Raw genomic sequence first — 15,233 nt, forward strand, 5'->3', positions numbered from 1 at the left:
GGCCACTGCACTCCAGCCTGGGCAACAGAGCGAGACTCCATCTCAAAAAAAAAAAAAAAAAAGAAAGTAGTAAGATTATTAAGACTGAAAAGAATCAAGCATAGCAAGAATGAAGGAATGGAAAGTGTCTTGTTAGTTTTCGGTATTTTAAAGTCATTGGCGAATTAAAGTGCCTTTATAGATTGAATATGAGTTAGTGAGCAGGAGGTAAGGAAGTAGAAATAGTGCAGACAAATCAAGTCACAAAGGGAAGAGAAAAGTGGAAACTTAGCTTCTTTCCATAAATAGCTGAGGAGCATATATTAAAGTCAGTTTTTTTCCAGTTGGTTGTGCTCTGTTAGCCAGGCTGTAGTACAGTGTCATGATCACGGCTTGCTGCAGCCTCAACCTTTCAGATTCAAGTGATCCTCACGTTTCAGCTCCCTAGTAGCTGGGAGTACAGGTGTGTGCCACCATGCCTAGCTAATTTTCTTATTTGTAGAGACATGGTCTCACTGTGTTGCCCAAGCTGGTCTCAAAACTCTTGGGCTAAAGGGATCCTTCCTCCCTCCCCCTCCCAAATACTGAGATTACAGTGTATGAGTGCTAATTTTTGTGAAGTTCTTAGAACATTAATGTGCCATTACATATTAATGTACATAATGTACTATATACATTAATTGGCACATAGTAATTAATCTATTAAGTGTCAAAGAATTTGGGCTCAACTGGTCATTGTCATATGTGTCAGAGATAAGAATACAAGACCCTCCAAAAGTTCATGAGTAAGAGCTGATGAACTTTTTAATGTCATGGTGTTTTAGCATTTTCTTAATTTTCACTTGTTGATTTATTCTTCTTCCATAATGAGACAAATAATGAGATGATTAGACTCAGAATCTGGAATCAGATTGTGGGAGTTTACATTGTGCTCTGTTCAGCTGTTTGATTAGGTTTCTTAAACTCTAAGCCTTAGTATCTCTTCAGTGTTTGCTACATCATAATAGGTATTTCAATAAAAATAATTTGAGAAAAAATTATACAGAAAAAAAAGCACAGTCACTTACTATTTGTGCTTTCGTTCACTGGTTTTGCTTACTTTTTTCCTCAAATCTATTCTGCACCCTGCCTCACATGAAGAAAGTGCCATTGACTATTTATGTTTTTATTTTATGTACTATTTTATTTACCAAAATGGATTTTATTCTCTGTTGAATTCTCATAGGATCTACCATTATTCTAGGTAAATTGTAATCTCCTAGTAACTGTTGGGTTTGTTTAAAGGAGGAACATTTAAAGAGTTTAAAAACAATATCTGTTAGTGACAACATTCAGCTTACTGGATCCTTTGTCTTCTACACCCCTTCTTTCACCTAGGCAAAATGATGTAATAGATATAGGGACCTTTCTTTTTTTAGTTTGAAGATTTCATTTTCTTGTAGTTCTGCTTAAACTGTTTTATTTCTGTTACTGAAAAACTCAAGTGTGCTTTATATTCTAGGTCCGGTTTATCACTAAAATATGGCATCCTAATATTAGTTCCGTCACAGGGGCTATTTGTTTGGATATCCTGAAAGATCAATGGTAAGAGATTTTGAATTCACCTTCTCTCCTTCTCATGTGAATACCAAGACTGTAAGAGTGCTAAATGTGTAATTGCCTCAAAACATATATTATACTTTATCTTGTTTGGACAGTAACTTTATAAAGTCTCAAGTACATAATTGAATTTGCAATATAATTGAGATCACAATCCATATTTAAATAGAGACTTGTTAGATAATGTTAGATGCTAGCTTTACACTTTGAAAAGTCTTGGACTTCATTTGTTATTTTGGTAAATTAGATTATTTGCTATCTTAAGAAGATATTGGTAAAGACTTAAAAAAGTAGAAAGTAAGTATTGAAGTAGTCATATCCCCCTTAGATGGAATGTAAGTTACAAAATTGTTGCAAGTTGTGTTAATTGAGCACAGTTTGAGCACAGTTATGACTTTGGTTTATGAATTCTAACAAGGAGCACCTTTGTAGGGGATGTCTTCATTTGGATAGCAGTATTGTGCTTTCACATTTTTTGTCTGATTTGCTCTGCACAGCATTAAGTGTTTTAAGAGTTTCTGCTCTGGAGCCACCAGGTTCACATCTTGGCTGTCCAATTTACCAAGCTGCATGGTCATGAGCAAGTTACCTAAATTCTGTGTGCCTTCGTGTCCTCATCTGCAAAATGGGTTGACACTCACTTCATAGAGCTGAGAGGATTAAATAAATTACTTTATGTAATTCCCTTAGAATAGAGCTTTGCTTTTGTTTTTTGTTTTTTGTTTTTTTGAGACAGGGTCTTGCCCTGTTGCCCAGGCAGGAGTGCAGTGGCGCAATCACAGCTCACTGTAGCCTTTACCTCTAAAGCCCAAGTAGTCCTACCACCTCAGCCTCCCAAGTAGCTGGGAATACAGGCGCATACCACCATACCTGGCTGGCTGATTTTTGTATTTTTTTGTAGAGACAGGGTTCCTGTTGCCCAGGCTGGAAGCTTTGTGTAGTCTAACAGTGATAAAGATGATAGTTAATTATTTAGCACGTGATTTTTTTTTTTTTTTTTTTTTTGAGATGGAGTCTCGCTCTGTTGCCCAGGCTGGAGTGCAGTGGCCAGATCTCAGCTCACTGCAAGCTCTGCCTCCTGGGTTTACGCCATTCTCCCGCCTCAGTCTTCCGAGTAGCTGGGACTACAGGCGCCCGCCACCTCGCCCGGGTAGTTTTTTGTGTTTTTTAGTAGAGATGGGGTTTCACCGTGTTAGCCAGGATGGTCTTGATCTCTTGACCTTGTGATCCGCCCGTCTCGGCCTCCCAAAGTGCTGGGATTACAGGCTTGAGCCACTGTGCCCGGCCTAGCACATGATTTTATAAATGGAAAACTAAGACCAAAGGTATAAAATTAATTGGAGTGGGAGAAAACCATAAAACTAGAAAAAATCAGTTGAGTGAGTGTGTATTACGACCTTTTCTTCTGATTTTACTCTTTTACAAGAGAAGATATAACAACAAAACAGAACAGCAGTTAGTAAGAACACTTGGAGCCAAAACTGTGTTTAATGGGCCCAGCCTGGCTACCTGATCTTCTAAAGATTATATATTATTGTTGGTATTAGAATTTTTAAGCTATGTTTTTTTGGGTGGTGTTTGTTTTTGATACAGAGTTTCACTCTTGTTGCCCAGGCTGGAGTGCAGTGGCGTGATCTCGGCTCACTACAACCTCTGCCTCCCAGGTTCAAGCGATTCTCCTGCCTCAGCCTCCCGAGTAGCTGGGACTACAGGTGTGCGCCATTACGCCCAGCTAATTTTTATATTCTTAGTAGAGATGAGGTTTCACCATGTTGGCCAGGCTGGTCTCGAACTCCTGACCTCAGGTGATCCTCTTGCCTGGACCTCCCAAAGTCCTGGGATTACAGGCGTGAGCCACCACACCTGGCCTAAGCTATGCGTTTGATTTGTTAAGTTAAGAAAGGGGGGATAGGCCCGGGGGTCGGCTCAACCCTGTAATCCCGCACTCTTGGGTGGCCGAGGACGGCGGATCACAGGTCAGGAGATTAGGACGAACCATCCTGGCTCAACACGGTGAAAACCCCGTCTCTACTAAAAAATACAAAAACTAGCCGGGCGTGGTGGCGGTGCTGTAGTCCCAGCTCAGCGCGGGGAGGCTGAGCGCAGGATGAATGGCTTAAACCCCGGGAAGGCCGGAGCTTGCCAGTCCGGCACTGCACCCAGCCTGGCAGACAGAGCGAGACTCTGTCTCAAAAAAAACAAAAAAAAAAAAAAAGGGGGGGGGGGGGGATAAAAAGGTACCTGAAAGAAAATGAAATAGGAATGACAGCATTTAGTGTATGGCCAATTTGGTTTACTTAGTAACTGGATGAACAGACTAGAGTTACAGGTTTCGTTTTGTTTTTTTCTGTTCCAGTAGTATATCTGAGTAAATCCTGTCCCTCGGTAGATCATCTTTTGGGATCTGGTTTCTTGATCTATATTTCAATATATTCTGTATTGCATGTAGATCAAGACTTTCAAACATAAAGTCGTGTGGAATAGACTTACTTTTTATCTTCTCTGTTACTCTTTTGATTTGTGACTTGCCAATTTATTGAACGTCTTAAGTGTCAGTGTTTTTAATCCATTAGGTTATCGCCAAGGCCTCTAAAAGCTCTAAGATTCAGTGATATGAGTACGTATTTGCAGTATTAGAGACATTTTACTGTTTTCATTTGGTTTCTAGGAAATTAGTTTTTCTATTCTAACTTTCCCACCACGCTCACTCCCAGACTCCTTCACCAGTTCCTTGCATATCCCCCGGATCTTTGTGTATTAGAATGCCTCAGGGATAAGTCTTGGATTTCTGCTTCTTTCTAGCTGCACTCACTTCCTTGGTAAGCTCATCTGATTTCATCGTAACTTCACCTTTATATACTGCAAACTCACAAATTTATCTTCCCTGAACTTGAGACTCTTATCCTGCTGCCTGCTTATCATCTTTACTTGACTATATAATGAACGTATCAAACATAAACTGAACTGATAGTCTCCTAACCTGAAACCTGTTTCTATAGTCTTCCCCAACTAAGTTATTGGCAAATACATCCTTGCATTTTCTCAAGCCAAAATCACATCATGATCCTTGGCGTTTTTCTCTGGCACCCCATGCCCTGTCTGCGGATCTATTGGCAAAACCTCCAACATCTTAACAGCAGATTTACTACCACATTTTTCCAAACGGGTTACCTCTAGCCTGGATGATTGCATTAGTCTGCCTCTCTGCTTCTGGCTTTTCCCTACTCAGGCTATTCTCAGCACCCAGAATGACAACCTTAAAAACAAAGCTTGCAGCCAGGTGTAGTGGCTCATTCCTGTAATTCCAACACTTTGGGAGGCGGAGGTGGGCAGATCGCCTGAGGTCAGAAGTTCGAGACCAGCCTGGCCAACGTGCTGAAACCCCATCTCTACCAAAAATAAATAAATTAGCTGGGCATGGTGGTGCATACCTGTAATCCCAGCTACTTGGGAGGCTGAGGCAGGAGAATTACTTGAACCTGGGAGGCGGAAGTTGCAGTTAGCCAACATCATGCCATGGCACTCCAGCCTGGACAACAGAGTGAGACCCCATCTCAAAAAAGAAAGAAAGAAAAAGCTTGGAGATGAAAACTTCCCACTGACTTCTCTTTTTGCCCAGAGTTAAGCCAACAGTACTGTTACTTGTAATTATCTCCCTATATAGCTAGTTGAAAGATTATGGTGTGTATATATAGAGAGAGAAATTGAATTTTTATATCAAAACATTTTCTCCTAATCTGATGTGCAGAAACATAACTTTTTTTTTTTTTTTTTTTTTGGAGACAGAGTCTCACTCTGTCGCCCAGGCTGGAGTGCAGTGGCCGCATCTCAGCTCACTGCAAGCTCCGCCCCCCAGGTTTACACCATTCTCGCGCCTCAACCTCCGGAGTAGCTGGGACTACAGGCGCCTGCCACCTCGCCCGGTTAGTTTTTTGTATTTTTTTAGTAGAGATGAGGTTTCACCGTGTTAGCCAGGATGGTCTCGATCTCCTGACCTTGTGATCCGCCCGTCTCGGCCTCCCAAAGTGCTGGGATTACAGGCTTGAGCCACCGCACCCGGGCAGAACATAACATTTTTTTACATCAACTGTTCCCTTTCCTAAGGCAGGTGAATAATCTTGTTTTGTATCTGTACAATTGAAATACTAAAATATACCAAAGACATTAGATAAAATAGGTGAGACTAGATATTCATGAATTCATTACTCTATTCCCTGAGCTTTACTGAGGTATAATTGGCATTTAGTGCATATCCATATTTGAATGTGGATGTTTAGGTTTCAGAACTGGAATTTGATAGATAAAAATACAGGGTTTTAATCATAGGAAAATGAATTACGTAAACATTAAATAATTTTCAGCAGGCATACTAGAAAATACGTGGTTAATCTTGGTCTTATATTAATGCATCTAGGGATAGTGATATACCTTTATTAATATTTAACAACTTAGTATATTATTTTTATGATTTTTTTTTTTTTTTTTGAGGCAAAGTCTCATTCTGTCACTCAGGCTAGAGTACAATGGTGCGATCTCTGCTCACTCCAACCTCCACCTCCCAGGCTCAAGCGATTCTCCTGCCTCAGCCTCCCAAGTAGCTGGGATTACAGGCATGTGCCACCATGCCCAGCTAGTTTTTTTGCATTTTTAGTAGAGATAGGGTTTCACCATGTCGGCCAGGCTGGTCTCGAACTCCTGACCTCAGGTGATCCACCCGTCTCAGCCTCCCAAAGTGCTGAGATTACAGGCGTGAGCCACTGTGCCCGGCCCCTGGTTTAGTTCTTAATTTCACAACTTATGCTATGTGGAAACGATTTTCTAATGTTTTCCACTGGCACTTACTATGACTGATGGTGTCTACTTACCTGGGGAAGAAAATGACAACACAAAAATTTCACTCAGTGATGCTGCCCTTTTTTTTTTTTTTTTTTTTGAGGCGGAGTCTCGCTCTGTCGCCTGGAGTGCAGTGGCCGGATCTCAGCTCACTGCAAGCTCCACCTCCTGGGTTTACACCATTCTCCTGCCTCAGCCTCCCGAGTAGCTGGGACTACAGGCGTCCGCCACCTCGCCTGGCTAGTTTTTTTTTTTTTTTTTGTATTTTTAGTAGAGACGGGTTTCACCGTGTTAGCCAGGATGGTCTCGATTTCCTGACCTTGTGATCCACCCGTCTCGGCCTCCCAAAGTGCTGGGATTACAGGCTTGAGCCACCGCGCCCAGCCTGATGCTGCACTTCTAAAAGACACAAACAGGCACAGAATGCAGATGCCTGGTCAATAAGGTATGCCCAGCATCATTACTCATCAGGGAAATGCAAATTAAAATCATAATTAGATACCACTACATGCTTGTAAACATAAATACCTCATGCATTGCTGGTAAGAATGTGGCTTAACCAGGCAGGGCACGGTGGCTCACGCCTATTATCCCAACACTTTGGGAGGCCGAGGTGGGTGGATTGCTTGAGGTCAGGAGTTCAAGACCGGTCTGACCAACATAGTGCAACCCCATCTCTACTAAAAATAAAAATTAGCCAGGCGTGATGGTGGGCCCCTGTAATCCCACCTACTCAGGAGGCTGAGACAGGAGAATCTCTTGAACCTGGGAGGCAGAGGTTGCAGTGAGCCGACATCGGGACACTGCACTCCAGCCTGGGTGACAAAGTGAGACTCCTTCTCAAAAAACAACAGAAAACAAAGAATGTGGTTTAATCACTTAAAGTCAGTAATATCTACCAAAGCTAAACACATACCTTCAGTATGCCCTATCAGCTTCATTCCTAGGTATATATCTAAAAGAAATTAGTGTCTATGCCTACTTTTTGAAAGACATGTATGAAAGAATTTTTATGGCGAATTTATTAATAGCCCCAACGGGAAACAACTCAGATGTCTCATCAACAAGAAAATTGATACATTGTGATCACACATTGGAGCACTATGTAACAGTAAAAAAGAGCATATCATTGACACAAACAACATGGATGAGACTCAGACATGTTGAGTGACAAAAGCCAGACACAAAAGAATACATACTGTATGGTTCAATTTTTATGAAATTGAAGATAAACCAGAATTTATGGTGATAAAAAAATACGATAGCTGGGCATGATGGCTTACGCCTGCAATCCCAGCACTTTGGGAGGCCGAAACGGGCGGATCACAAGGTCAGAGACCATCTGGCTAACACGGTGAAACCCCGTCTTTACTAAAAATACAAAAAAATAGCTGGGCGTGGTGGTGGGCGCCTCCTGTAGTCCCAGCTAATCGGGAGACTGAGACAGGAGACTGGCATGAACCCGGGAGGCGGAACTTGCAGTGAGCCAAGATCGCGCCACTGCACTCCAGCCTGGGCAACAGAGCGAAACTGTCTCAAAAAATTAAAAAAAAAAAAAAAATACAGTAGTAGTGAGGGTGGGCAGGAGTTGTGAGTAGGAGGAACAAAAGTGAAGCTTTGTAGTGCTAAAAATACTCTGTATATTTATCCAGGCGGTGGTTACATGGGTATATACATATGTAAAAATTCATCCCGCTGCATAGTATTTTAACTTTGCTTAAACTTTAACAAAAAAATTTATAGCAGCTGGGTACAATGGTGTGCACCTGTAGTCCCAGCTACTCAGGAGGCTGAGGCAAGAGGATTGCTTAAGCCCAGCAAGTCTGGGCTGAAGTGTGCTATGCCAGTCAGGTGTCCACATTAAATTGGGCATGAGTATGGCGACCTCTTAGGAACAGAGGACCACCAGATTGCCTAAGGAGATGTGAACCAGACAAGGTTGGAAACAGAGCAGGTCAAAACTCCTGTACTGATCAGTAGTGAGATAACACCTGTGAATAGCCACTGCATCCCAGCCTTGACAACATAGTGAAACCCAATTTCTTTAAAAAATAAAATCTTTAGTATAAAAGCTTCCCTTCTCTTTAAGTAGCATTTAGTGTTTTGAATGAACATGGTTTAATTATTGATGATCTGTTGGAAGATCCTTAGCAGAAAAGTTACTCAACGGTATGAACAATTCACATGATTATTCTGCATAGTAAGGTCCTTCTGAGTCCTTATCAATGAATATATGAATATTTACATAGCCACATTAACTATGTCTTACTGATTTGAGACTGGAGCAAAATTAATTTACTGGAGATAGATTTACGAGGTAGATTTATTCACATTATCTACTAAATTATAAAGATTGACACATTTTTTGAAATTTCATACTCCTGTTTGCCTTTTAGGATTTGTTATAATAGATGTAAGTTGATTGTATATACTGATCCTGAAGATCTCAGTACAATATAGATTTGATCACTACTTTGTAAATAGAAGAAGAAATAGAACAAAAGAATATTTTCAATTATATACTTTTTCACATTACTGAATTTAGATTAGGGCATTCCAAAATTGCACACATTTCTTTGTGTTATCAAAGATACAGTTTCTGTAGTTTTCATTTATTTTTTAAAGTTTTAGGCCGGGTGCTGGCCAGATGCGGTGGCTCACGCCTGTAATCCCTGCAATTTGGGAGGCCGAGGTGGGTGGATCATGAGGTCGGGAGTTCAAGACCAGCTTGGCCAAGATGGTGAAACCCTGTATCTACTAAAAATACAAAAAAAAAAAAAATTAGCCAGGCATGGTGGCACACGCCTGTAATCCCAGCTGTTTGGGAGGCCAAGGCAGAGAATTGCTTAAATCTGGAGGGGCGGAGGTTGCAGTGAGCTGAGATCGCGCCACTGCACTCCAGCCTGGGCTACAGAGTGACACTCCGTCTCAAAAAAAAAGAAAAAGAAAAAAAAAAAGCTCATGCCTATAATCCCAGCACTTTGGGAGGCTGAGGCGGGTGATTACCTGAGGTTAGGAGTTCAAGAACAGCCTGGCCAACATGGCAAAACCCTCTCTACTAAAAATACAAAAAAGCTGGGTGTAGTGGTGCACACCTGTAATCCCAGCTACTCCTCGGGAGCCTGAGGCACGACAATCACTTGAACCTGGGCGGCAGAGGTTGCAGTGAGGTGAGAGATTGCACCACTGCACTCCAGCATGGGCGACAGACTATAGGCGCATGCCATCATGCCTGGCTAATTTTTGTTTTTTTAGTAGAAACGATGTTTCACTGTGTTGGCCAGGCAGGTCTCAAACTCCTGACCTCGTGATCTGCCTACCTCGGCCTCCCAAAATGGTAGGATTACAGGCGTGAGCCACTGTGCCCAGCCAAAAAACACTTTTTTTTTTTTTGAAGACTGTCGCCCAAGCTGGAGTAGTGTGGTGCAATCTTGGCACACTGCAACCTCTACCTCCCAGGTTTAAGCACTTTTCGTGCCCTCATGCCTCAGTCTCCTGAGTAGCTGGGATTACAAGTGCATGCCATCGTGTCCAGCTAATATTCGTGTTTTTAGTACAGATGGGCTTTTGCCATGTTGGCCAGGCTAGTCTGGAACTCCTGGGCTCAAGTGATCCACCCATCTTGGCCTCCCAAAGTGCTGGGGTTAAAGGCATGAGCCACTGCTTCCAGCCTTAAAACACTTTTTTTTGTTTTTTTTGTTTTTTTGTTGTTGTTGTTGTTGAGACAGAGTCTCACTCTGTCGCCCAGGCTGGAGCGCAGTGGCCGGATCTCAGCTCACTGCAAGCTCCGCCTCCCGGGTTCACGCCATTCTCCTGCCTCAGCCTCCCGAGTAGCTGGGACTACAGGCGCCCGCCACCTCGCCTGGCTAGGTTTTTTTTTTTTGTATTTTTTAGTAGAGACGGGGTTTCACCGTGTTAGCCAGGATGGTCTCGATCTCCTGACCTCGTGATCTGCCCGTCTCGGCCTCCCAAAGTGCTGGGATTACAGGCTTGAGCCACCGCGCCCGGCCACTTTTTTTTGTTTTGAGACAGAGTTTCACTCTTGTTACCCAGGCTGGAGTGCAGTGTCATGATGTTGGCTCACTGCAACCTCCACCTCCTAGGTGCAAGTGATTCTCCTGCCTCAGCCTCCCAAGTAGCTGGGATTACAGGTATGCACCACCACACCCAGCTAATTTTGTAATTTTAGTAGAGCCAGGGTTTCTCAGGCTGGTTTCGAACTACCAACCTAAGGTCATCCGCCCACCTGACCTCCCAAAATGCTGGGATTACAGGCATGAGCCACCATGCCAGGCCAAAACACTTAAATAACCAGCTCTCACATAAACTCATTCATGACCAATGGGGGGCACTAAGCCATTCATGAGCTATTTGTCCCCATGATCCAAACACCTCTCCCCAGGCCCCACCTCCAACACTGGGAATTACATTGCAGCATGAGATTTGGAGAGGACAAATATCCAAACTATATCAATAGGTTTTGTTTTGATTTATTTATTTATTTATTTATTTATTTATTTTTTTTTTTGATACGGAATCTCACTCTGCCACCCAGACTAAAGTGCTGTGGCTCACTGCAGCCTCAAACTTCTAGGCTCAAGCAGACTTCCCACCTTAGCCTTCCAAGTAACTGTAATTACAAACATGTGCTACCACACCTGGCTAATTTTTTGTAGAGACAGTTTCAACTCATTGCCCAGGCTAGTCTTATAAACTCCTGGACTCAAGCAATCTACCTGCTTCAGCCTCCCAAAGTGCTGGGACTAGGCATGAGCCATTGCACCTGACCTCAATTATTGAACTAATTTTCTTACAATTATTTATTAAAACTGGCTGTGCGTGGTGACTCAAACCTGTAATCCTAGCATTTGGGAGGCCAAGGCAGGAGGATTTCTTGAGCTCAGGTGTTTGAGACCAGCACTGGCAATGTGGCAAGACCCTGTCTGTACAAAAAGTTTTAAAATTGGCTGGGCGTGGTGTTCCGTGCCTGTAGTCTAAGGTGAGAAAATCACTTGAGCCTTGGAAGTCAGAGCTGCAGTGAGCTGTGTTCACACATTCTGTGAAAATTCAATCATGCAGAAAAGTGACGTGACAACTTTTTCTCTTTGACATTGTTATGAATTATATCTAAATTTATAGCTCTAGATTTTTTTCAATTTTGAGGGTTTTGAGAGCAAACTGCCTTTTTTTGTGTGTGTGTGCCCCTGCCAGACACGGTTTTGCTCTGTCGCCTAGGCTAGAGTGCAGTGACACAATCACAGCTCACTGCAGCCTTGACCTTCCAGGCCCTAAGCATTCTTCCCACCTCAGCCTATTACGGGTGCACACCACCATGCCTGGCTAATTTTTTAAAATTATTTTTTATAGAGATGGGTCTCGCCATGTTGCCCATGCTGGCTGGTGCTCAAGCAGTCCCCCTGTCTTAGCTTCCCAAAGTGCTGGGATTACAGGCATGAGCCACTGCCCCCGGCTGATTCTTTTCTTTAACCTCCTCTGCATTCAAGTTTCTGATTCTTGCAATGGTAATCTAGAGTCTCTAGTAGACTGTGTCTTCACAATAGGAAGACAGTGCAAATAGAGGAAATAGACAGTATTTATAATAAGGATTTTTGAGTCTCTAAGGCAAGAACTTATTACTTAAATTTTTGTTTCTTTGTTTGAGACAGTCTCGTTCTGTCGCCCAGGCTGGAGTGCAGTGGCACACTGCAAGCTCCGCCTCCTGGGCTCACGCCATTCTCTTGCCTCAGTCTCCCTACTAGCTGGGACTACAGGCGCCCGCCACCACTCCAGGCTAATTTTTTGTATTTTTAGTAGAGACAGGGTTTCACAGTGTTAGCCAGGATGGTCTCAGTCTCCTGACCTTGTGATCTGCCTGCTTCAGCCTCCCAAAGTGCTAGGATTACAGGTGTGAGCCACTGCGTCTGGCCTACTTAAAAGTTTTCCAGAAAATTTTTGTAAAGTACACAGCATAAAATTTACTAGGCCAGGCATGGTGGCTCATGCCTGTAATCCCAGCACTTTGGGAGGCCAAGGCGGGTGGATTGCTTGAGCCCAGGAGTTCAAGACTAGCCTGGGCAAAATGGCGAAATTCCACCTCTACAAAAAATACAAAAATTAGCCAGGTATGGTGGCATGAGTCTGTAGTCCCAGCTACGTGGGAGGCTGAGGTTGGAGGATCACTTAAGCTCAGGAGGTTGAGGTTGAGGCAACAGGGACCTGTGATCACACCACTGCATTCCAGCCTAAGTGACCATGAGACCCTGTCTCAAATAAGCAGGGCCGGGCATGGTGGCTCACGCATATAATCCCAGCACTTTGGGAGGCCGAGGTGAATGGATCACCTGAGGTCAGGAGTTCCAGACCAGCCTGACCAATATGGTGAAATCCTGTCTTTACCAAAAATACAAAAAAGTTAGCCAGGCGTGGTAGCATGTGACATTAGTCCCAGATACTAGGGAGAATTGCTTGAACCTGGGAGGCAGAGGTTGCAGTGAGCCGAGATTGTGCCACTGCACTTCAGCCTGGGCAACAGAAGGAGACTCTGTCTCAAAGAAATAAGTAAGTAGGCTGGGCGTGGTAGCTGTCGCCTGTAACCCCAACACTTTGGGAGATTGAGGCAGATGGATCACCTGAGGTCAGGATATATATATACACACATACACATATACGTATACAAAAGCCAAACATTTTGTTGATCCATTCATCCATCCATGGAAACCTTAAGTTGCTTCTGCCTTCTGGCTGTTGTGAATAATATTGTTATGAACATGCATATATTAATACCTACTCCAGTTCCTGCTTTCAGTTCTTTTGGGTGTATACCCATAAGTGGAATTGCTGGATTATATAGTAACTGTGGGTTTTTTTGTTTTTTTGTTTTTGTTTTTTGTTTTGAGGGACTGCCGTACTGTTTCTCATGGAATTTTCACCATTTTACATTCCCACAAGTAGTGCACAAGAGTTCCATTTCTCCACAACCTGGCTAACAATTACTTTTTTTTTAATGGTAGCCATTCTAATGGATATGAAATGATAGGTCATTGTGGTTTCGATTTGCATTTCCCTAATGATTAATGGTGTTGAACATCTTTTCATGTGTTGACACTTTATATATCTTCTTTGGAGAAACGTCTGTTCACATCCCTTGTTGATTTTTTAACCAGGTTTGTTTTTTGTTGTTACTGAGTTGTAGGAGTTCTTTATGTATTATGGATATTAAGCCCTCACCAGATAAATGATTTGGAAATATTTTCTCCTGAAACACAGAAGCTTTTTTGTTTTAAGTAGTGGGGTCTTACTATGTTGCCCAAGCTGGTGCCGAACTCTTGGGCTCCAGTGATCCTCCCACCTCAGCCTCCCAAGTGGCTGGGACTACAGGTGTGTGCCACCACACCAGCTTCACAGGAGTGTTTATTTTATTTTAATTTTATTTCTTTCTTTCTTTTTTTTTTTTTTTGAGATAGAGTCTTGCTTTGTCGCCCAGGCTGGAGTGTAGTGACATGATCTCGGCTTACTGCAGCCTCTGCCTCCTGGGTGTTCAAGCAGTTCTCCTGCCTCAGCTTCCCAAGTAGCTGGGATTACAAACATGCACCACCATGCCTGGCTAATTTTGTGTTTTTAATAGAGATGGTGTTTCACCATGTTGGCCAGGCTGGTCTCGAACTCCTGACCTCAGGTGATCCACCTGCCTCAGTCTCCCGAAGTGCAGGGATTACAGGTGTGAGCCACTGCACCCCGGCCAGGAGTTTTTAACTTTGATAAAGTTGTCGTGCATATTCCCTTATTTTTTTCTTTGGTTTCTTCTACCTTTGATGTCATATCCAAGGAATCATTGCCAAATTCAGTGTCATGAAGTTTTCCCCTATGTTTTTGCTTCCTAGCTCTTACATTTAGGTTTTTGATCCATTTTGAGTTAATTTTTATATATGGTATAATAAGGTAAGGGTCCAACTTTGTTAATTTGAGAGATTATCAGTTTTCTTTGTTTTTTTTTTTTTTTTTTTTTTTTGAGATGGAGTTTGGCTCTGTTGCACAGGCTGGAGTGCAGTGGTGCGATCTTGGCTCACTGCAAGCTCTGCCTCCTAGGTTCATGCCATTCTCCTTCCTCAGTCTCCAGAGTACCTGGTACTACAGGCAACTGCCACCACGCCCGGCTAATTTTTTTTGTATTTTAGTAGAGACGGAGTTTCACCATGTTAGCCAGGATGGTCTCGATTTCCTGACCTTGCGATCCGCCCACCTTGGCCTCCCAAAGTGCTGGCATTACAGGCGTGAGCCACCATACCCGGCCCGAGATTATCAGTTTTCAAGAAAAGTGTTTTGCCTTGTTGAGATATTTGTTAGACTACCTATGTGATAGTATGAAGGACTTGCAAGATTTGGACGCTTTTCTTTTACATGCCTTTATGTTTTTATTTCAAATTAAAATAAGTATGAGTTTAATAATTGCCTTAGTATTAAATACTTCCTTTGAGTGAAAACTTTTCTTTGCTATTCAGGTAAATTTCCTTTAAATAATTTTATTAAAAATTATATAACATAAGATTTTGTTTCAGGCAACACCATGGATTTCAAAATTAAGTTGCTTAGAAAGTCCATTGGAAAATTAAGTAGTGCACTCAAGTGTTGTAAGAATTGCTTGAACCTGGGAGGCAGAGGTTGCAGTGAGCCAAGATTGCGCCACTGCACTCCAGTCTGAGGGACAGAGTGAGACACCATCTCCAAAAGAAAAAAAAAAGACGAGTTGAAAGACAAGAATGAACATTTGAGGATTGAGTTTGGCTTTTCGTTTTGATTCATGTCTTTTTTTTTTTTTTTTTTTT

General features: G+C 42.6%; 1 protein-coding gene across 1 annotated transcript in view; it reads left to right on the plus strand.

Annotated features, from left to right (window-relative positions):
- Positions 1-15,233, plus strand: part of UBE2K (ubiquitin conjugating enzyme E2 K) — an 83,438-nt gene that overhangs the window by 58,535 nt on the left and 9,670 nt on the right. Inside the window, 1 exon segment of the mRNA XM_017854256.1 lies at positions 1,481-1,563. Coding sequence (XP_017709745.1) covers positions 1,481-1,563 — 83 coding nt within the window.

The sequence above is a fragment of the Rhinopithecus bieti genome, unplaced genomic scaffold, assembly GCF_001698545.2.
Source record: "Rhinopithecus bieti isolate Rb0 unplaced genomic scaffold, ASM169854v2 scaffold_2339, whole genome shotgun sequence".
Taxonomy (NCBI): domain Eukaryota; kingdom Metazoa; phylum Chordata; class Mammalia; order Primates; family Cercopithecidae; genus Rhinopithecus; species Rhinopithecus bieti.